The sequence below is a fragment of the Callithrix jacchus genome, chromosome 21 (genome assembly GCF_049354715.1).
Source record: "Callithrix jacchus isolate 240 chromosome 21, calJac240_pri, whole genome shotgun sequence".
NCBI lineage: Eukaryota > Metazoa > Chordata > Mammalia > Primates > Cebidae > Callithrix > Callithrix jacchus.
In genome coordinates, this window is record NC_133522.1 from 28,236,039 (window position 1) to 28,259,678 (window position 23,640).

The window sequence follows — 23,640 nt, forward strand, 5'->3', positions numbered from 1 at the left end:
ACATCAGAATGTACTTCGTAACAGTCTAAGCATGGTTTGCAGCAGTACTGGATGAAAAGCAGCCCCTCAACCACTATCTCATCTCACCTCAACTACCCAAATCCTGTGCCTTCAGATAAGCCATGCTGGCATAGTTTCTCTGGATCATATCACTTGATAGTATGCCTTCTGCTTGCATACGTTAAAATTCTCTGTGTATCTCTATTTTGTTGTTGTCTCTTCTCTTCTCCACCTCCTCCATCCAGTCAACATAATACTCTGAAGATACAATTGGAGATAGCATGATTGAACAGAAAGTGAAATAATTACTTCAAAAAAGTTCTTGATCATCTGCTCTCTACATTCAAAGTACTTCATCTATTAGTTTCTCAAAATACAAGAATTCTGCAGTGGAGTAAAGTGCAAGTGAACAACTTGAAAAATGATTTAAACGTATTCAATGTGTTTTTAATTTAAAAAGAAGAAAAAGTTAATAGGGGACTCTGTAAAATAAGGAACATCTCTAAGATTTTCACTTCCTGATTTCTTCTTTGGCCACTTCTTCCAACTCCACTGTGCACAGGGCTATATGTTCTGAGAATAATGTAATTCAGACCATATATTACTTATACGACTTGATTTCTAGCAGACATGGAATCTAAGCAAGGGTTTCACTGGGAAAGGACAAAGATAGCTATATCCTATTATAGAGAGTGTAAAAGTTCCTGTAGATTGGGAACCAGGAAGCACCATTATTCTATGTCAACCTGTAATACAGCACATGGCTTTGTTCACTCACCCATTAGGAAGACAGAATTTATTAGAACAGAACTAGAGTAATAAAAGCAGAATTAGATATCTCTGTGGACTCTTCATGAAAATTAATGTATCTAACAATAAATCAGTAAGTTTAAACTGTGTGTTTTGAAAATGAAGACAAGCATATTAATCTCATGAAATGTTTGGAAAAAATCATGAAGTTATTTTTTACTCTACTTTGTACTTATAGTGTCAATCTAACTTCATGTAATTTAGTAAATAGATTTTTACATGCTTCCATGAGTTTTTCATCATTTTATTTCTAATTTGATGATAGCTATGGGATCATAACTTACCACTTAGTGTTGGCATATTAAATACGTTTTCTTAGCTAAAATAATTGGTAGCTTAAAGTCAATTGTGAGGAGGTACTATAGGGACTAGCGTTTGTAAGTCTTAATTGAACTTCTTAAGCAATTTGGAGACCAGGAGGTTGTTTGCTATCTCCACTGCCATAGGAAAAGAAAAGTAATTTTGAAAAGGGTATTAAAATAATAAATAAGTAAAATCAAGTTTTGGTTAAGGAAACATTTTCCAGTTAATAATGTTTATGTGTATACATGGAAATTTATTTAAAGTCAGTATAGTTTAAGTTTGAAGCATGTTTAACCAATGAATACTTATGGACATTAAAAAGTAGCAAGCTTTTTGGTAATTTTTCTTTGCTGTGAGTTAAGAGGGTGAGTTTTATTCTTCTTTCTATAGATAGACTATATGTAGTCTGAAGGAACAATACAGCAATAAACCGATAAAGAAATTAGCTCATGTTATGCAATTATAAATAGTATTATAAATAGAATAATTAACACCCTCAATGAGAAACACAAGAAATAATGCACTGCCAGTGTTTATAGATGTAAGAACAGAGAAGGTAATGAATAGGAAAAATTAGATTTATTTTGTCTTAAGTACTATGTGGGTGGTGGAGACTAAAAACAGATTATGTAGGACCTAACTTACAAAAAAATGACCAAGCATTAGCATGTGGAACAAAGAAATAGAATCAATCATGATCACGGAAAAAAGAGATTTAAATTTAGAACTTTGCTAAAGTCTTCAAACCTATAGATCTTCCAAATGTGTGTGTATACACACACACACACACACACACACACACACATATATAATTTCATATACAACTCTATATTCTAAATTTAAGATTAATATCGTTTTCAGGAGAAAACTTTTTGTCCCAGGGTTCATGCTAACAATGATGAGCAGCTGTTTGTGTCTTTTGGATACTCTGATATGGAGACTTTCATGACTTTACCCAGGACAGCTCTGAAGGACTCACTGATCTCTCATTAATCTGACAGTGCCATGCTATTCAAGCCAGGTCTCTTGCCCGTTCTTGTTTGCCCATTTGTAAACTCTTCTTGAATTCTGTAAACTTTTTCTCTATGTGTTTATACACACTCATACACACATATGTACACATATATTAATATATGCTTATTTGTGTGCATGTGTGTATATTATATATATATAATGTATATATAATATCCAGATTATAAATCACCTTTCTGATATTCAGAGTAACGAATCTAGTTTTATATGATTTTGGGCCTTCTGTGAGGTCATGTAAGTGTGAATACCTGAATCATGCTACCAGGGAATCCAGGAACCGGGAACTGCTTTATGTACATACAAAATCTTATACAACATGGGAGTCAGAAGAATCTAAACTTCATCTTGCTTATATGAGCTCACCTTCTCTATTGTCCTCTCATTTTATGATTATTCAGTTTATATTGAAAATGATGTTGGTGATACATTTCTTGATCCTCAAGAAGAGTCAGTGAGCTGTTTCTTGTTATGAATAAAAGTATCAAGGAGCCCTGAAAATAAGAAAATAGTGACCCTTACACCTTAGCTCGAATCTCCTCCCTGTACAGATGATTGCCAGTATTTCCCTAAATGCTGATAGTATGACTTTAGAATCACTATTAAGAAGTGCCCTGAATTGCCATATGGCCTTTCCATCTATTTTCTGACAAAAAAATTAAAAAAGATTACATAAGAGAAGCTATACCAAAGGAAAATGACCATTTTTTTTTCAGTAGCCACCCTTCAACATTTAATTGGCTTATTAATAATAACGCTATTCAACTTATCTCATTAAGATACCTAGGGGAACATTTTGCAACTAGATTATCTTAAATTGTTCCCTAGGCATTTAAACTTTGCAAATTAGACACTCTACAGATGCATACTTGAGATTTTGATGGCAGGGGAGTATTTGGTAACACCCACTTTAATTTTTTTTCTATTCCCTAGGAATAGCAATTAGAGGATTAAAATGCCTCCTTGTCTAATGTTGAAAGGAAAATGAAACTGATTTATATTGAGAAAATATTAGAACTCCCTTTGCTTCCTTATACTATCAGCTCAAATACTTAAAATGATGAAGGGCCTTTAATTTATCATATTAAAGACTTCAACAATTAAAAGCTAAATGATTGCTAATTCGCAAGAGATTGTCTTGTGTTTGTACAGAAGTTTCACCTTAAATGCCTAATTTTCAAAAATGATGTTTTTGAAAGATTACCTGAAGGACGTGACATCTATCTATTTCTCTAAGAATGCAGTTTTGGCTGGGGTAATTCAGATCTCAGATCTCTTATTTTCTGGCTCTTTTACCCCACACTTCACTCAGATACAAAGCAAAACTGAATTTCAAGTATTTCCACAAAAGTATTTACTCACATCAACCACTTAATAGTTACATAGAAAGTACTGAATAACATGGATAATGGCGAGGCCACAGGAACATGCAGCTTTGTGCTGCCTCATGGAGCCCTTGTCTTCATATCACCCTTCAGTGTCCTTTCCACACACCCCTTCCTTCCCATATGTGTGTGTATATATACAATTTATAACTTATAAAAATACATTCTATATGTATATAGGTTCATATTCATTAGATTTGGGTTGACTTTTTTAAGCATTTTTGTTATATATGTATATATACACAATTTTTAAAAAATTATTTAAAACATCTATAGTGTTCACTTTTATATCACCCAGTGATTATGCATCTGAGGCTTAAAATCATTGTGTTTACTCTTGAATTTAAATTTCTGTAAAAATCTGACACCTTCTTGTCATAAACTCAGTTAGGACAAATGAAAAGAAATGGTGCTCAAATGTATTATTTCCAGTAAGGGTGATCTCACCTCCCCACCAGTGACCTACGTAGCCCTGGACTTATTAGGTATTATGTGCTTCCAGTGCACCTTCTCATTTTTCAAAAACCTCATGTCTTTCTTCTGTGCGGTTTGTAAACTCCAAATAAGGGTATTGCACATGTCTTGTTCACCATTATGTTCATGCCTGTAGAAAATCCTCACTAATCAATTAACTGCATAAATAATTGATGAATGAGTGCGTGAAGACAGAGGGTGTTGTGATAGCTGGGGCTTTTATTTATTTATTTGAGAGGGAGTCTGGCTCTGTCACCCAGGCTGGAGTGCAGTGGTATGATCTCGGCTCACTGCAACCTCTGCCTCCTGGGTTCAAAAAATGCTCCTGACTCAGCCTCCCGAGTAGCTGGGACACAGGAGTGCGTGCCACCATGCCCAGCTAATTTTTTGTATTTTTAGTAGAGCCAGAGTTTCACCATTTTAGGTAGGATGGTCTCGATCTCCTGACCTCTTGATTGCCTGCCTCAGCCTCCCAGAGTGCTGGAATTATAAACTTCAGCCACCAAGCCGGGCCAGCTGTGGCTTTTTAGCACAGCTGCCTTAAACATTTTAAAATTGCAACTACATTTGTTTCTTAAACTTCCTGTTCATTTATTAACTTGGAAAAGTTACAACCCCTGTTTTCAGTTTTTCCATGGCTCGGACACTTCATAAGACCTTAAGTAGTACTGGTTAGAGCCATTTTATAAAAAACAGATACTCATAAATTTAAAAAATCAAGGCAAGTGCATCTTGTTTATATTGATAACTTTTAATGCTTGTTTACTTAAAACCAAGGCTTCATTAGAGGTTCTAGTATCTTCAGTTTTACATGAAATAGCAGAACAGGCCAAACTTCTCTGTTTCTTTGTAATGGAAGTTCTACATCACCAAAAGGTTCATTTCTTTAGTAATAAAAGTTCTGTGTCACCACAAAAATAATTAACTAGAAAAAGGGAATAATAGTATGGCATCAAAATTATAATATCTTCTCGCCTTCTTCTGAAGGACACTCCGTCCATGTTTGAGTACTGTCAATTTAATGCAATTATGAAATTAACTGTTACAATTTTATTTTAGAGGACAAATAATTGCCACCAAAAATAGAGAAAATTTCTTACTTTACAGTCAAAGAAGGAGTGTAACATTTTGGCTCAACATAGAGTAATACAGGGCTGAGCTATGAGGCTAAAAGACATGTCTACATCTGTTGCTATAGACAAGCTGTAATTTATTTATAGTTACACCCTGGGAAAGTGAGATTTGCTGTTGCAGTGATGGATTATTAGATACATCATTCCAGAGAAAATATTTCATTTCCATACAGTTTTTATGGAAACAGTTACAACCTAAAATAGCTGTTATATTTGTTGTGTGGTTATGATCTCTAAGGCCCTGGAATACACAATTGACTTAATTTTCCTCATTGCTTTCCCATAAAGCTGACAGCAGCAGCTGCTAGCATCACTTCCGTTATAAAGAGAAAAGTTAAGGAAGTTCCCTGTGTTTATGTTGTTAATGTATGGCAAAGCCCAATAACCTCATTGGTTTAGATAATTTAAATCACATCAATTTATATTTTATTAGTAACTGTAGTTCTCATGGTAATTTTTCAAATAAAGGAAAAATATGGTCATAATTTCTATTTTGAAAAAAGAATGAGATAGTATTTAAGTGTAGAATGTTTGAGAATAGGATAGCATTATTTTATTTTCTTATGCTAATGGTCTATTTAAAACAGTAATTTGCTTTGTATATTATTTTCTTATGTCATAAAACACCATAGTAGTAAAAGATGCCAGTGATAATATAAATCTATCAATCATATCCAAACTTTATTTCAAGACACTTGATCATTTTTCCCTCCAACAAACTCTAACAATGGTCCCTTGCAAGTTTTTTAATGAATGTATTAAGTTTTTTCTGTATGTCATGTTTCATTTTTCCTGTTCACACAATGATTAATAATCAACAAATGGCCAAAAACCAAACTGGTATATGTGAAAAAAGAATCTGAATGGGGGTGAATTATCAACCACTGAATAAAGGATTAATTACAAAACCACATTTTGTCTAATATAAACAACATTGTATTTTATACAGAAAAATGTTGGAAGTAATACTGACTTCGTTGACATAGCAACTTCATGTATTACTGAGCCTATGAAAATTGTTCCAATTTCCCATATAAATATATAGTTCCAATTTCAATATAAATTATTTTTTTAAAGTACAACTTGAGGGTTTGGATATTTACAAAATGCATTTTTATTGGTTCCACAGAAAGATAAGGAAGACCAATGGCTAGAGAAAAAAGTGCAGGGAAATAAGGACCACATCATTTTGGAGCATCTCCAGTGGACCATGGGGTATGAAGTTCAGATTACAGCTGCCAATAGATTGGGATATTCTGAACCTACTGTTTATGAATTCAGCATGCCACCAAAGCCCAACATTATTAAAGGTAAGCCAAACTATATTCTGTCTTAGACTCAACATAAATACGATACCATCTTTTTATAACCCTTATTAATTTTTCTCATTACTAATGAAAACAAAGTGAAATGTAAATTCCATGTTATAATTATGATTGTAACCTATGATACACAAAGTTTCTCATCACTCTTGCCATAGGGTATTGCTTAATTTCTGAATGTTTTGACCCCATTAATAGTTGGAGTGGTGGGGAGAGAAAGAACAGGAGAATATAGAGAATAAGAGTGACTGATGATAATCAATGTGAAAAGTGTCTGTTGAGCCCATGCAAAAGCTTTGCTAATAAGACAATTTCTTTGTGAGTCATGTGGAGCCTGATGCTCCATTTTTGTTAGATTTGGACAAAGGTAATGATGAGCCAACCTATGACTGGCCAAGCAAGTTGACTTTGGAAACATAAAGTTGGTCACAAAGAAAGGCAGAAACAACCACAAATATAAATCCATAAAGACCTATACCTATAGTTTTAAGAGGCTGATAAAATGGGAGAACACTATAAATCAGCTTTTGCAACACACTGGTAGATTCCACAGTTGATAGGTAACAGTGCTTACATCATTACATCTTAGTCTGTTAGTAATAATATCAAAGTTCACAACAGGGATGTTAAACATTTCTTTAGATAAATGGTCTAGAGGTAAAGATGCACAAATTTATTCTGACTCAAAATAGTATTTATTCATGAGTTGCCACATTGGTCATATTTCTACATTTATTTTTCCTCAGTTATTACTTTTGTAATTTTAATTTTATGCAGACATGTACAGATATTTATGTATATATAGCATATTCTTTTTATGTACATATATTGAAAAAAGAGCAGCATATTAATCCAGGAAACCAAAATTTATTTGTCTTACTATATTAGAGTGTAAGTATTGATATATAATATTTTTGAAACTGAAAAAGCAATAAATCTAGCTAGTTCAGTCATGTTATTTAACCCTCTTGTAATGCAAATTGATGTTAATTTCATATATTATAATTTTGTTATACATCAGTTGTTTAGTAATTGAAATCAGTTTTATATAATTAATCTATCTAATAAACGTAATTACTATTGGTTATAAGGTTTACAAGTAATTGATATTAGTGCTTTGTATTGCTAATATTAATAGTTTCTACCAAATTATAGTTTAATATTAGGAAGTAAAAGGCCTCTGGAAATAACATGGATATCTTACATTTTAGTGACCTTCTTTAGTATTTTTAAAGCACTTTTTCATTAGTTATCTCTTTTTTTAAATTAAATCTGACCTGGATAATGAAGTATTCTCATTTTACAAATACGGTTTTAAGAGGTTTAACGATTTGTTTGAGGTTACAGATACTTCTAGTTGTATGACAAATCTGTTACCCTTACAAGATAACACACCTAAATAAGAATGACTGAATGTACTTTACCCCTCTATGTTTGAAACAACAGAAAGTACTTCTAAAGTTGGAATGTATATGTATGTAGTAATTATATTACGTGCAAATATCAGAAACATGCTATACATATTCCCATACTGAGCCGGAGCCTCCTCCAAAGTCATATTGCAACAGTGTACTACAATCTCCCAAATTTTTAACTTAGTGTATATATTTGGAAAAATATATATTTTAACTTAGTGTATATATTTGGAAATATATATTTTTTATTTATATATGTAAATATATATATATTTCATTTCAAATATATTTTTTTCATTTCATATATATATATATATATGTTCCAATTTGAGAAACTTGTGTCCTGAGAGCTTGTTGGCAAGATCTGGAAAGAAAGTGGAGAGAATTCTGGTTTATATTCCCAGATTCATTCCTGACACATAACTTGTCAAAATAACTGTTTCCTCATCTCTAAAGTTAGTTTCCTCTGGCTCTGCAATGTTAAGAAATATTCATTTATTAATTTCATAATTATTTATTGGAGTACTTCTTTGTGACAAATACTAGAATGGAGTACTTCTTTATGACAAATACTTCTTTGTGACTACTAAGGATTTATCTGTGAAAAGTACAAAAATGAACCCTGTCCCCCAAAATCTTCACAATCTAGTAGGGAAGACAGATATTCAACATGAGTTAGAATAACTAAGAAATAACTGCAACTAAGAGAGATTTTTCTTAGAAAGTGATTTTCCAAAGGAAACGTGCAGGAATGAACTTTCCAAGGAAAATGTGTTACATGGAAGGGATCCCTGAGACAAGAAAGAGCATGATCTGCTCTAGGAACTGGAAATGGCATGTCTGGAAGAGAACCTGGAAGAGTGTGACTGAAGATAAGATCAGAGAGGGAATGCAAACCAGATAATTCAAGGGCTTCTAAAAACATAATTGAAAAACATATTCTAAAACAAATAATTGAAAGCAGAAAAGTTGTGTGAAGAGATAGGTATTATAAACAGATTATTCTTGCTCATATGGGTGAGAGCAACTGATGGATGAACAGCAGTAGAAAAAATAAAAGAACAAAAAAACTCCAGATACATTATAAGTTTAGACTAACCCTACCTTTGCAATAGATGAATTTCAATCAATAAAGATTTTTAGGTTTCTTGCTTTGGCCACTTAGGACATTGCAGATGTCGTTTCTAAAGGTGAAGAATTTTGTAGGAGAAGCAAGATTTAAAAGAATGTGGATCAAACAACAGATCCATTTGGTATTTGTGAAATTTGAAGTATTAAGTTTTTGGCTAGATATGTGGGTCTAGAAATGAGAAGATAACCATGGCTTGGAAACATACACCATGATGCTCTCAGTGTTAACAGGTGAATGGTATTTGAAGCAGGAGTGAAGATAAACCCATCTCAGCAATGTCTAAAATCTCTGAAGAGGGGTTGATGTCTGTAGTACTCTTTGATGTTTGCTAGTACCTAGAAGGGTAACTAGCACAGCATTGATTTCCAAAGAATATTTCTTGAATTACTGAAGAATAGAATGGGGTTAAGAACTGAGCCCCAAGGAACTATAATGTTATATGGGAAGAAGGAACCAGACCACTCCACCCACCACCATGAGACTAAGACTTCACAGACTTACTGGAGAACATGAGCATAGTATTTTGGAAACAAAAAGAGGGTTGTATTTCAAGAAGGACAGATGTAAAATGTCAAATGTTGCTGAACGGTCAATGAAACTGAACAAGAACAGTTGTGAAGTATCCCTATCACATGCAGCTTTGCTGAAGTGAGTGGGAGAGAAAGTAGGTACAAATGGGCAGAGAATTGTATGTGAGGTTAGGGAGTTTAGACTTCATATTTATTTAATGCTTTCAGAAAGTGTTTCTATGAAGATGAGTAGAGGGGGTAAAAGCCAGTGTTTGAAGGTCTTTTATGCTGAAAAATGCTAGGTGAAACAAATCAAATAGTCATGGAGAAATCATACATACAGACACATAGGCAAAGCCATCTGAGAGATAAGAGATGGCATTCATCCCTCGAAACGGTGCAGGTGATACAAAGCCAACGCATCTTATCAAAAAATTGAGGAATTGAAATTTTTTTATTTGTAAAAATGTCATAAAATCAGCCATGCGCAGTGACTCACACCTGAATCCCAGCACTTTTGGAAGCTAAGGAACGTGGATAGTGAGGTCAGCAGTTTGAGATCAGCCTGGCCAACATAGTGAAATCCTTTCTCTACTAAAAATACAAAATTTAGCCGGATGTCTTGGTGGGCACCTGTAATCCCAGCTGCTCAGGAGGCTAAGACAGGAGAATTGCTTGAACCCTGGAGGCAGAGGTGGCAGTGAGCTGAAATTGCGTCACTGTACTCCAGCCTGGGGAACAGAGCAAGACTATGTCTCAAAAAAAAATTATAAATCATGTTTAATTTGCTGTGGCTGAATCCACTGATTGCTGACGCCTGATGGAAAGCCATATCAGAAATGTAACATAAGTTAAGAATTGTTTGATTTAGATCTCGGTTTTGTGAGGCAATTTTAAAGGCTGTGATCATAGGGAATTTGGGAACCTTTCAAATATTATAGAGTTAAGATGATACATTTGCAATATATGAAACAAAACTTTATACAATTTTATAAGATTTCATTTTTCATTTTAAAATAAATATAAATTCAAACGTATTAGAAATAAATTATCTGTAATAAACTAGCAGATCTTAAGTCTTTTCATTTAAGTTAGAGAAGATATAGACTTTAAAGGTTAATGTGGTTTTAATTTACTTTTGTATTTCATGAATTGCAGACTATCCAATTAATTTTCTGGAATTTTGAATTTAAAAACTCATTACTTGTGTGCATTAAGTATATTTAACTTTTTGTAAACAATAGGCTAACTCTATAGCATATTTATTTGTTGTACTAAAGCACTATATTTTCTTTTTTCATCAGTCTACTCCTCTTACATTCATATAAAATATTACATTGACAATAGTAGTTTTCATTATAAGTATCCTAGTGGATATTACATTTCTTCATAGTTCATAATTATGATTTCAAAAATAATTTTGTAATTATTATTTTTTTTCATTTTTTAAATTCTTATTAAAGATCCGCTTATTTTGAAAGATATGTGTTCTGATTTATATAAATGTAGTGCTTCTATAATCAATTATGTTTCTTTTTGGAATATTCATGCAGCATAATTCCACCATATTTTATTTTTTAAGTAAGAAGAATATTGGGAAACTATAGCAGATTGATATAAAATGATTATGAAACTATAGATTTCAAGGCTGATAGCATGGCATTTATTTATTTGTTCTACAATATTAATGACTAAAAATACTACTAAATTGCTGGACTGAATATAATCTAATGTTTAAAAAAATCCTTGGGAATAAACTTGCTTTGAAATTCATTTTCACCACTTTTTTTGGCTGCCACATGTTTGATAACATTTGTATTTAACCAAAAAAGACCGTAATATCTTCAGTAATTGATCTCTTTTTTCCTGAAGACATACCTAATATTAACATTGACCATCAATATAATTTGATGACAATAATTCTGTTCACACATTTTTTATATTCAATGGTGAAATAATTCTATACTCTGGGAACGTGTAATGCATACACAATGCATACAAAATAGTTGTTTAGAATTAACAAGCTAAAAAATAAATAACATAAATCACCACAAAAATATATTGCTAAAATATATTAGTTACTTTCTATGTTCATGGGCTTTTAAATTGTACTTCCAATGAACTCTACAGTAAAATTATTTTAGTGACCTCCACTCTAGTTACAAGCAACACTAATATATCCTTCATCTCTAAATAATTCAACATGAGCAGAAAAGAATATTTGAGCACATGATGAATATGAAAACATTATTTTAGGATTAAATTTATGGTTGTTTTAGAATATAAGTTGAAAAATTCTAACACAGTGGTGAAGTGGAAGTCCAATTATCTGGGAAAACTTCATCTTAACTCTCTGGAATTTTCAGTCTAATATAAATATTGATACTATACCTGCAACAGTATTTCTTTAGTTTAGCATGTAATGAAAAAGTAAGTCTAAAAATTATTTTCATTATCTTTGCTTCCTAAAGTTATTTTAAAAGAGGTTCTGTGACATATGTCTAGAGTTTGCCCATGGTCAATTGGTTAATACTTCTAGCTTCTATGCTTATTGCAAATTTTCATTATGTGAATATACAATTTTCACTTATATTTGTTGGTAGCTTGTTTATTATTAAAATATAACTGCTTTATTAAATATATCCTAAACACTTATAGTAGAAAATATTACCATTAAACATTGTAGGATTTATTGAGCTCATATTAAAGTAGCACTGTGAGTTTACCAGTAGCACAGTGAAATGACTAGTGACTTTTCCCTTGTAATTTATATTTTTAATTTATAAATGAAAGATATTTACATGTAAGGGATCAAAGAGAGAGTTAACATCTGAGTAATGCAAATAAACATCAGTATTGACCTTTGTCTGTTTTTAATATGTGACAAATATAAATAAATGTTTTATACAAGATTTTAGCCATTCTTGCATTATATCAAAATATCATTGGTAGGTTTGCATTAATTGTTAATGACTTTGTGTAAATTGTGCATTAATTATTTTCTCTTTTTTTCTTTCCTACTGTCACGTTTTTTCCTCTCTTTGTTTTCTCGTTTGTAACTCTACTCTTTACTTTCTTAATTATTTCATTCTTATTCTATCTTCAAAAACAATTTTCATCATGCAGATAAATGCTGTGAAGCGAATAAAGGCGAAAATGGAAGCCAGTCATGGCAGCTGAATGCTGCTGGGTTCTCTTTCATTATAGCCATAAGTTTGTCTTGCGTGTTTTAATGTCATTGTTATATCACATAATATTTCCTCCTTTTATGCCCTGAAAATTAAAAAATTAGTAATAACAAGGCTAATCTAAAATTATAATAAATGTTTCTAAGGTCCAATTAATTATGCGTGTATCTTCGCCCATGAAAGATTAATCTTTTTCCCCTTCCCCAAATTGTCAACCTTTTAAGTGGATAATTTGTCAGAAAATCAATGAAGGAAATGCAATTGGGATTGTTACTTTCAGCTATCAGCTCACTGCATAACATACTTTATTCTAGTTTCCATTAATTCCTAAAGTTCACCTTGTTAACTATCATGTCAGTTGTACTTGAAACTTAAACATTTGCTGCATACAATTTTTCACTTGATTATTTTGCAAATAATTAAATATTCATGGCCATATTTGTAAAAATTATAATTATATTATGTAGAATTGCTTTTTTATTGTTACTTTTAAGTGTAAGTTTCCAACTTTATGAAAATTTGTAATATTTTAATGTGTTTACCACTTACATAAAACATAAATATTATATTTTGCCAGATGTGTATCCCAATTGTGCTGCTTATTTTCCCTTTGTTGAACTAAAATGTCTTAAGGAATAAATGTGAAACAGTTTCCTATTTAAAATTTGAACACTGATTAATTTTTTTAATTAGGGGAAAATATCTCTCTGCAATTTCCCCAGAATAAATAATAAATTAAATTTTAATATGTCTAAAAAGTTACACACAATTCACAGGAATTAGATTATGTTTTGAGCTGACCTCAAGTCCTATTGTTCTAACATACGTAGTTATTTATTACATTTTTCTGGACATCTAAGATTCAGCATCTTTGCAGGCATTAGAGAGAGAGAAGAAAATATTCTAGACACTCCTTTCAAGAAATTGAACTCAAGGTGGGAAGAAATTGAGATTGGAACTAGATTCCTAATTTCAAATGAATTTTGATATGAGGGAATAGCATGAAGAATGATTTTTGGTTTTTGCAAAAATTTTTTTTTTTTTTTGAGACGGAGTTTTGCTCGTTACCCTGGCTGGAGTGCAATGGCACGATCTCGGCTCACCGCAACCTCTGCCTCCTGGGTTCGGGCAATTCTCCTGCCTCAGCCAACTGAGTAGCTGGGATTACAGGCACACGCCACCAAGCCCAGCTAATTTTTTTTTTTTTTTTTTTTTTGTATTTTTAGTAGAGACGGGGTTTCACCATTTTGACCAGGATGGTCTTGATCTCTTGACCTCGTGATCCACCCGCCTCAGCCTCCCAAAGTGCTGGGATTACAGGAGTTAGCCACCGCGCCTGGCCTTTGCAAATTTTCATTATGTGAATATGCAGTTTTCACTTTTATAATTTTTACTTAAGGAATTTTAAAACAAGTAAAGAGTGTTTGTGTTTTTCACTTGCAACCACATCTTAACAAGTGACTTTTACTACTTACTTATTTAGGACAATAGGACACAACCAGATTTACATATATGCATAAAAGGGACCATAACTTATTTGGCAAATCAAATGATTGTATTCTGAACTTTGTGATTCATTCATGAAAAGCAATTATTTTGTTGAACAGAAATATTTTTTCTGTCTCTTTTTAAAGAGATACCTGCAGAATCTTTTCATATAAGGTCTAGGGCTAGGCCTCCCTTTTATGATAGATATTCTTTTAACTTATCTTTTCCAAACTCTTAGCTGTCCACTGCTAGCCTTTCTTGTAAGTGACTAATAGACCTGTAGACTTCAGAAGCAACCCACCAACAGATAAAGCACACTTCTGCTTTCCTCTTTTCTCGCCTGCTGAGATAGAATAATATATCAATTCACAGAGTATGAAAACATAATCAATTTATAGGGAAAGTTTTCGAATCACCATGGCCAATATTCCATTTATTAAATAACTAATTATCATTGCATATTAAATTCCTTGCTATTTGAGACTGAAGAATTTATGTCGATTACTAATTTGTAGAGCGTACAGAAAAAGGTTTCTAGTAACACTTTCAGAAACTGTTTTACACATTCATTATAACCTTACATTATCTTTCCAATAAATTGGAGACATTTCTGTGAGAATTCATGTAGAAAATATCTTGACTTAGGAATGACAAAATATTTTTTGGAGATCATGGAATACTTCTTTAGTAAGTCAGTGCAAAGTTTATCTATCTTGAAGTTTTACATATCATAACTCAAGGTCACTAAGTCATATAAAGAACATTCAAAGTGAGGTATACATTGAAACAAAACAGACCAACTTGGCATTTCCAAAAGAACCTGATGTTAAAATTATGTTAACAGAGTTATATACATTTAAAGAGTTGTTTGTTAGATTTGTAAACATCTAAATATGGATCTAATGTTTAGTCCTCAACTTGATATGCAATCTGTCATTTGGCCAAATGTTTACTCTTAGATAACACCTGTTTTACAACTCTGAGATATGCATAAATTCTGTTAAAACTATTCTCAGAGATATTAAAGTAATAGGCTTTGCACTTTGCCTTATTTCCATAAGAAATTGAAAAGTACAAAACTAAATAAAGCTATTATAGTCTAACAAATAAAACCTTAGACATTTTAAATCCTAGCATTTTTAAAAGTCTTAATAATATGTGTTGCTTAGTTATCTTTTTTGTTATCTGAACTTTACTATTGTTATATGCAGCCATAAAAATCTGACAGCTTACTTTTTTATTTTTAAAATGATTTTGTTGCTTTCTTGGTCTTACTAGTGTTGCATCTGTCTGTACCTCTAAGTAAATGTAATCACTGGTAATCAAGACATAAAAATTTAAACTCACTTTAAGTATCTTCCTAACATTATCTAATGATTTTTTTTCATACAATGGCGTTTTACATAAAATTTTATCTCTGAAGATGTATAAATTTGAACTTTTTTGTTAAGGTGAGTGTAAGATTATTTATTATATATAATCAGAAATACGTCTATGTCTAATGGTGTGTGTATTGTATTGCTCAATGTGAAAACATTTCAAAAGCTTTTTTGACCATATTATACCAGTTATGAAGATAAGTTGAATTATTATGTGTGATTGCCATTATCTGCATGTGGAATATTAGGATTTTTAAAATACAGATCTGGATATCTCCTTTCTCCTCCCATTCTCTCCTAGTCTATCTTCTTTCCTCCATTTTACAATCAATGTTACTGGCCTCTCTACCCCAATCAAAACTATAATTACTAATCAGTCCACTATAAGGTCCACAAGTACCATGTTTCAGATATGCTAACAGACTATGCCTAGGAGGTAGCAGTAAATTCTTTCCTATAAAATGTATTCTTACATGGAAAAATCTTAGCTAAGTTGACATTTTTGATCATTTCTTTCCTAATACCATAGGTCATTAGTACTGTTTCATTTTATGAACTCTATACTTGTATTATTTCCAGAAGCATTATGCATGCAAGTGCACATATATACCTTCATTACCGTGTAAATGAACAAGATTGAAATTAAAATATGTAAACCTTTTAAATATGCCCGTATATTGAAGGGATTAGATTAATGTTTAATATATATGCAGTTTTATTTATATATAGCAAATGAATATAAAGACAAATAATTTTATTTCAAAAAAATTGACTTTAAAATTTCAGTTCCTTTTAAATTAATAAATTTACAAGTATGCACATATTACACATATTACAATAATATACAATTTGAGCCAATTGGAAAACCACTATAATTTAATTCTAATATATTTTCTGTAAGAATACTAATTAAATTAAAGCTAAAACCAGAAAAACTTCAAAGTAGTTTCAACCATCTACAATTAAATTTATGATTAATCACTCACATTAAATGAAATACATTATACAAGAAAGAATTAAACCATGTACTTTTGAATTTGAGAGGTATTCTTAGACAAAAACAATTTTTAAATATTAATATGGTTTACTTACACTGATAATGAAGAAATAAAACCTTAAAATTATGAATTATTTTAGTAAATCAAGATGGATATTGATATTATCAATACACTAATAAAGTATATTTGAGTCTAGCTTACAAGAATAGTAGCCAGTATTATGCATGATAATATTTTGTTTATAGTAACTAATTAAGAAATATCCCTAGTCATATAAAATTTTCTTTAAATGTTTAAATTTGATATTAATATGATATGAGCAACATTAAGAGCTTGAAATGATCAATTCTGTTACTTTAAACTAAATATTATTTAGTTTACTTTAAACTGAACATATTTTTTGGCCCTTTTATATTATGATTTTACTTAGTGAATAAAATATAACAATGATTGTACCTGAATAAGTACATTTATGTGTTTTATTATGGTTCATCTATGTAAGAGATAATGTAACATCCTTTAAATGATCTTTTAATAAGTCCTATTTAATTACATTTCACTTTTTTATTTTAATTTTTATTTATTTATTTTCTTGAGACAAAGTCTTGCTCTGTCTCCCAAGCTGGAGTTCTGCGGAATGATAGCTCACTGGCACCTCCGCCTCCCATATTCAATCAATTCTCATGCCTCAGCCTGCCTAGTAGCTGGATTACTGGTTTTACAGGTGTGCAGCCATGATGCCTGGCAAATTTTTGTGTTTTTAGTAGAGATGTGGTTTCACCATGTTGACCAGGCTGGTCTCAAACTTCTGAACTCAATTTACCCTCCTGCCTCATCTTCCCAAAGTGCTCGGATTACATGCATGAGCCGCTGAACCCAGCCTCATGTTTTCACTTTTTAAAATGTATTTTCTTTCACCTTTTCTTACTTTCTAATTCTGTCTTTTTAATTTCCTTCCTCTTTCTCTATCTCTGACTCTTCCTCCTTTCTCTTCATTTCACTCTTTTGTTCTCTCTCTCTCCCACTCTCTCTCTCTTATGCTTCCTTCCTAAATTTTGGCCATGAATAAATAGACTATATACTTTCTACTATGTTTCAGGTCATTGTTTGTGAATTTTAAAATCCTAACATTAGGGGTATAGAAATATGTCATAAAAGCTTCGGCAAATCTGATATATTGAATACACAGCTAAAATCTGCATATTTCAAATGAATGAATAAACAAATATTCTACAAATTGGCTTTAAAATGATTAAAATTTGTGTTGAAATTGGTGATAAAACATTTCTAGATTAATGTCAAATTGTATTGTTTAATTATTAATACTTGATCATTAAACATAATATTCAGAATATATTTCCACAGTAAATATTGGGACTTAGCTGAAGAAAAAAATTTAACACTTATCAACTTGTTCTCTTACCAAATACCATTTTAATTGGAGTATTATTCTAACATTTATATGGTTTGTCTTTTGAATACAAAGTTGCAGTATTCCTTCTATGTGTTATATTTAAAACCTTGGCCAAGATTATATAGGTATATAAACATAATCTCAATTTTTATCTAAGGAAAACATTCACTCAATTTAAATCTAATTTTATTTCTTGAAAATTAGACAAAGATGATAGTTTAATGTCCATGCATTGTTTTTCCAAACCTTTAGTTTTATTTTCTTAAATTAAGGTCTCAACAAAGATGTTTTGTAATAACTCAACATCCTTCCTGGCTATTAACTGATTTCCAAGCCTAAACTGTCAGTAAATGTTGCAAGTAGCCTGGAATAGTCCATAATATTTGTATTAGCTAATATTCTATGAAACAGAAGAAAAAATCCAAGAAATGTAAAAAATAAATGTGTTTAAGAATTCTGTTAGTATATCTGAGATGGTCTTAATTGCACTTCATGTCCTTTTTTGGTGGACTATTATTTGATCAACTTTTTAGGGATACTTTCATTCAAGTAAAATTAAAGTTATTTTAAGTGTGAACTAGTCTAATATTGGTTGTATTCAATTCAGATATATTGAAAGTTTTAAAACTATGTATCTATGTATGAGTAAGTTAAATTTAGTTATTCTTTAACATTTTACTTTAGTAAAAATAGTTACACTGTAAAAAATGCATAATAATGAGACATAACTCCATTTATAATATATATGGAGTTTCTTTTTATTCTTTGTATGTACTGAATAGGGGCTATATCTCTAGCTAATCTTATTTTTTCCTAAAAAGTAAGCATTTAAAACTACTGTTTTACATACTATACACAATTCGTAAACCTCTTTCAAGAATATTTTTCTCTCACATTTTCATTGATGTTATGTATAACGCTTCTGTTTTAAAGTATTTCTGATCATTTTAATTACATTTGTTTTCATCATAGCTTATTTTCTTGAAAAACAGTATGTTATAAGTGTATTGTCCTCAGTATCATCTTATTTAAAACCCTCAACATAATACCCAGCACTGTGTGTAATCTTATGCATGTGTTTCATAGTATATTAAATGTCATTTTATTTTCTGTACCTCTGTGTCTCCATTGTTGTAATAAAGAAAACTGAGGAAAAGCTTTGTTTTATGTGTTTTCTTTATTACTGGTACAACCTTTTTTGTCCTTGTTGAGTGTTGTCATATCTAACTTGATCAAATTTAATACAAACATTTATTTACTTAGGAACAGGTAATAAACTTTTACTCGTTAAGTTATTCAGTTTTTGGATAACCCATACATCATCAGCAGATTCATAATAATTGTTATATTGTAAAAATAATTTTGTAACAATATCAAATATTAGTGCTTCCACTGTAAACTTGTTCTCGTGTCTTCATAAAAACATCAGTCTCTAATGGGAGGCCAAAATAATCATATACTGCAATAAAATACATGAGCATGGTTAATAATTTTAGTAATGTAAATATTGTTAAGTAGTCTCCATTGTTAGCAGAAGTGCATAAAGCAAACGTAAACAATTAAAATGATTTTTCTCCAATTTCCTTGGCTCATCCAAAATAAAAGTCATTTATTTTGTTTTGGGCACCAAAAGAATAAAGTTTCAGAAAATGATTAACAGCTTGTGCTTATCTACTGCAAAGATATGAGACAAAAATAATAAGAGTTGAAATTTTGGAATAACTATAAGTGATATAAAAATTACTTAATTAGCTTTTATAGTGTAAAATAACTCTTGGCATAGATATAAACAGAAAACTTATTTTTCTCTTAGAGTCAAATGTGAAGTAATGCCAAGATTCAAAAGAGAAAATGTTCATTTTCAGGATTTGGATTGTTTTGGAGCACACTTAATTTCTCTTATTCCACGACATTCCAGCCCAAAATGTATATTTTAATAAAACATTTAAATTTAAATGCTTGTGTATATTCCCAAATGAAAATTTTAATATAACATAAGTTATATACAGTGTAATATTTATACTTCTTTTAAATGATACAATAGTTATAGTAGTTTGAAGCATACGCCAGAACATTTAAGCTGTTTTTTTTTTTTATTGTTTTCATTCTTATTCTTTCCTGAAGCCCCATTTGGATGATATCGAATGGAGAGTATCCTAGAATTCTTAGGAATTTTTATGACTACTGTCATAGTAAATATATGACTTTATTAATTTTTTACTGTCCCATGAGTTTGGGCCACTGTGAAGAAACTAAGGAGACTTGAGAAAATATGAAGCTATTGTAACCAATCTCTATTATTTTATTGTATCAACAAACTGAGGATCAGAAAAACCAAATAGTAATTGATATAGTCAAGCAACTTTGACTCTCAGTTTTCTTCCTATCTTTTTTATTTTACACTAAATTAAAGTTGGCATAAGTAAATTTCTGGCCTATTAGTTATGTGGTCATATGTCTCAGACCTAGTTCCTTGGCTGTTGTTTTGATTGGCCTGTGGGGAGCAACAACAAAAAAAGTCCCGATGTTTCAGAGGAAAGGCCGTGTAATACCAACCACAGTTTCTTCCATTAATCACAGTATTTCTATTAGTCAGTTTTATCATTCTCATTCAAACTTTTATATATAGGTGCTTCCCCATGACTAAGGTAAATAAGCAAACACTAAGTTTATGGTTTAAAATGAATATCAAGTTAAATTTTAATCACTCTCTTGTTTTTTAAGCTTATTTTGAAAACACCTTACTAAATTAACTTGTTTGCATTGTTGATAGACATAGGTAATTTTCTATTAATATAGGATGTTATTTTTATTTATTGTCTACTAAAAGTAAGAGAGACATTTTCTTTTTTATTTTAATTTTATTATTTTATTTTATTTTATTTTTGAAACGGAGTTTCATTCTTGTACCCAGGCTGGAGGGCAATGGCTCGATCTTGGCTCACCGCAACCTCTGCCTCCTGGGTTCAGGCAATTCTCCTGCCTCAGCCTCCTGAGTAGCTGAGATTACAGGCACGCGCCACCATGCCCAGCTAATTTTTTGTATTTTTTAGTAGAGATGGGGTTTCACAATGGTGACCGGGATGGTCTCGATCTCTTGACCTAGTGATCCACCCACCTCAGCCTCCCAAAGTGCTGGGATTACAGGCTTCAGGCACATTTTCATCTCAATATGTATCCTTTTCATTTTAAGAATTCAAAATAAATAGTTTCAATGCTCAGAATTTGCATAGCAGCGATGTGCTTCTTTCTCTAGTGATTTCTTATTTAAAATTACAAAGAGAAACAAAATGTTAAAAACGAGTATTCAAGATAGAGGACTTTATTTTTTCTGTTTAAATGTGGTTAAATTAAAAATAAATTCTCTTCAAATTGGCATTTCTGTTTACAAGAATCCATGGAAAGACACCTAAATTTTGCTATTTTTTGTAGTATATAATTTCGCAAAAGCTGAATTGGATATACTTGTTATATGTAATGTGAAACACAAACTACCTATGGCTCTTGAAAACATTCTGCTTCTTAGTTCATGTTCGTAGAAAACATTAAAATTTGTATGGAATTTTCATATAGTACCCTGTGACTCATGGTTCTGTCAGATGGCTTAGTTATGAAAGAAAGTTTAGGTGAACAGGGGAAAGTATTTTTCTAAATCAAGACATGATATGGTTCACTGCTGAGTGCCATCACATAAAAGCAGGAGGCCAGGGATAGCAGGGGGTGGGAGGGTTGGGAAGGATAACATTGGGAGAAATACCTAAGGTAGATGACAGAGGAGATGGATGCAGCAAACCACTAAGGTACGTGTATACCTATGTAACAAACCTGCACTTTCTGCACATGTACCCCAGAACTTAAAGTATTAAAAAAAAAATTAAAGCACTTATATGTGTTACTCCTCGATAAATATGTGGAGATTTTTTAGTTTTTAAAGGACATAAAAGTAAAAGTTGTTTTTATAGACATCCTCAATCTAGGTATAGTAGCCATTTCAGTGCTGTTAATAGACATAACCATTGCGTGTTTTCCCTTTTAAATAGACTTTAGTTGTTCAAACACTTTTAGATTTACACCAAGATTGAATGGAAACTAAGGAGGGCTCCCATATACTGTCTATGCCAGTCAAGCACAGCCTTCCTGATTATCAATATCTAATACCCAAGTGGTACCTTTGTTACTGTTGATGAACCCACAATGGCACATGGTAATCACCCAAAATTCATAGTTTACATTAGGGTCCATACTTGGTGTTGTATATTGTATGGATTTGAACAAATTAATAATGACATGTATCCACCATTTTTGTATTGTACAACGTAATTTCACTGTCCTAAAAGTCCTCTGTGTTTCACCTATTCTTCCCTCCCTTCTTCACCAGTTCCTGGTAATCACTGACCTTTCTACTATTTCCATAGGTTTACCATTTCCAGAATGTCACTCGGTTGCAATTTTACATTATGTAGCTTTTGGAAATTGACTTCTTTTAATTAGTAATATGCATTTAAGGTGTCTGCATGACCTTTTAGTGTTTGATAGCTGATAGCATAAAATGCACTAATTCAGATGCATCGTATAATAATAGCATTTATAAGTGACCCTGCATGTTTAAACTATGTAGTTTTAATAATATAGAGTTGATGTTTTCTGTTTAACTCTAAGCAGAAATTGAAATATCTGAAATACAATTCAGTATTTCAAACTGAAAAACTTTAAAAAATCCTAAAATATTATCATAGATTCCAAGAAAAATAATAACACATATCTTCTATGTATTTGCTCACATTTTTCATTTATTCTATCACATGTTTAGAAAACTTAGAATTTTTATAAATAGGAATTTTATATTGAAATTATGTCCTTTGCAGCAACATAGATAGAGCAGGAGGCCATAATCCTAAGCCAGTTAATTCAGGAACAGAAAACAAAATATCCACATACTCTCACTTATAAGTGGGAGCTAAGCACTGAGCACACATGGATATAAATATGGAAGCAACAGGCACTGTGGACTGCTATAGGATGGCAGTGTGAGTTAAAAAAAAAATACCAACAGGTTATCAAGGAGCATATCACTATCAAGGTGATATGCTCTCCAAACCTCAGCATCATGCATATTCAGATGTAAGAAATCTGTACATGTAGCCCCTGCCTCAAAAATTAAAGTTGATTGCACAATTTTTTTTCCCATTCTGTTGGTTGCCAGTTCACCCTAATGATTGTTTCTTTTGCTGTGCAGAAACTCTTAAATTTAATTAGATCCCATTTGTGTATTTTGGCTTTTGTTGCCATTGCTTTCGGTGTTTTAGTCATGAAGTCTTTGCCTATGTCTATGTCCTGAATGGTTCTGCCTGGGTTTTCTTCTAGAATTTTTATGGTGTTAGATTTTATGTTTAAATCTTTAATCCATCTGAAGTTAATTTTAGTGTAGGGTGTAAGGAAGAGGTCCAGTTTCAGCTTTCAACAGATGGCTAGCCAGTTTTCCCACACCATTTATTAAACAGGGAATCCTTTCCACATTGCTTGTTTTTGTCAGATTTGTTGAAGATCAGATGGTTGTAGATGTGTGACGTTTCTTCTGAGGCCTCTGTCCTGTTCCATTGGTCTATATCTGTTTTGGTACCAGTATCATGCTGTTTTGGTTACAGTAGCCTTGTAGTATAG

The 23,640-nt window shown here is 31.6% G+C and overlaps 1 protein-coding gene across 4 annotated transcripts in view; it reads left to right on the plus strand.

Annotated features, from left to right (window-relative positions):
* Positions 1-23,640, plus strand: part of NCAM2 (neural cell adhesion molecule 2) — a 549,137-nt gene that overhangs the window by 484,825 nt on the left and 40,672 nt on the right. For 2 of the 4 annotated variants that reach the window (XM_054249026.2, XM_035282877.3), the window contains exons 15-16: positions 6,264-6,444; positions 12,639-13,282. In XM_054249026.2, the coding sequence (XP_054105001.1) occupies positions 6,264-6,444; positions 12,639-12,745 (288 nt within the window). In that variant the 3' untranslated portion in view covers positions 12,746-13,282. Of the gene's footprint in view, positions 1-6,263; positions 6,445-12,638; positions 13,283-23,640 lie in introns of those variants that run through there. The other 2 variants (XM_035282876.3, XM_035282875.3) reach the window with 1 other exon arrangement.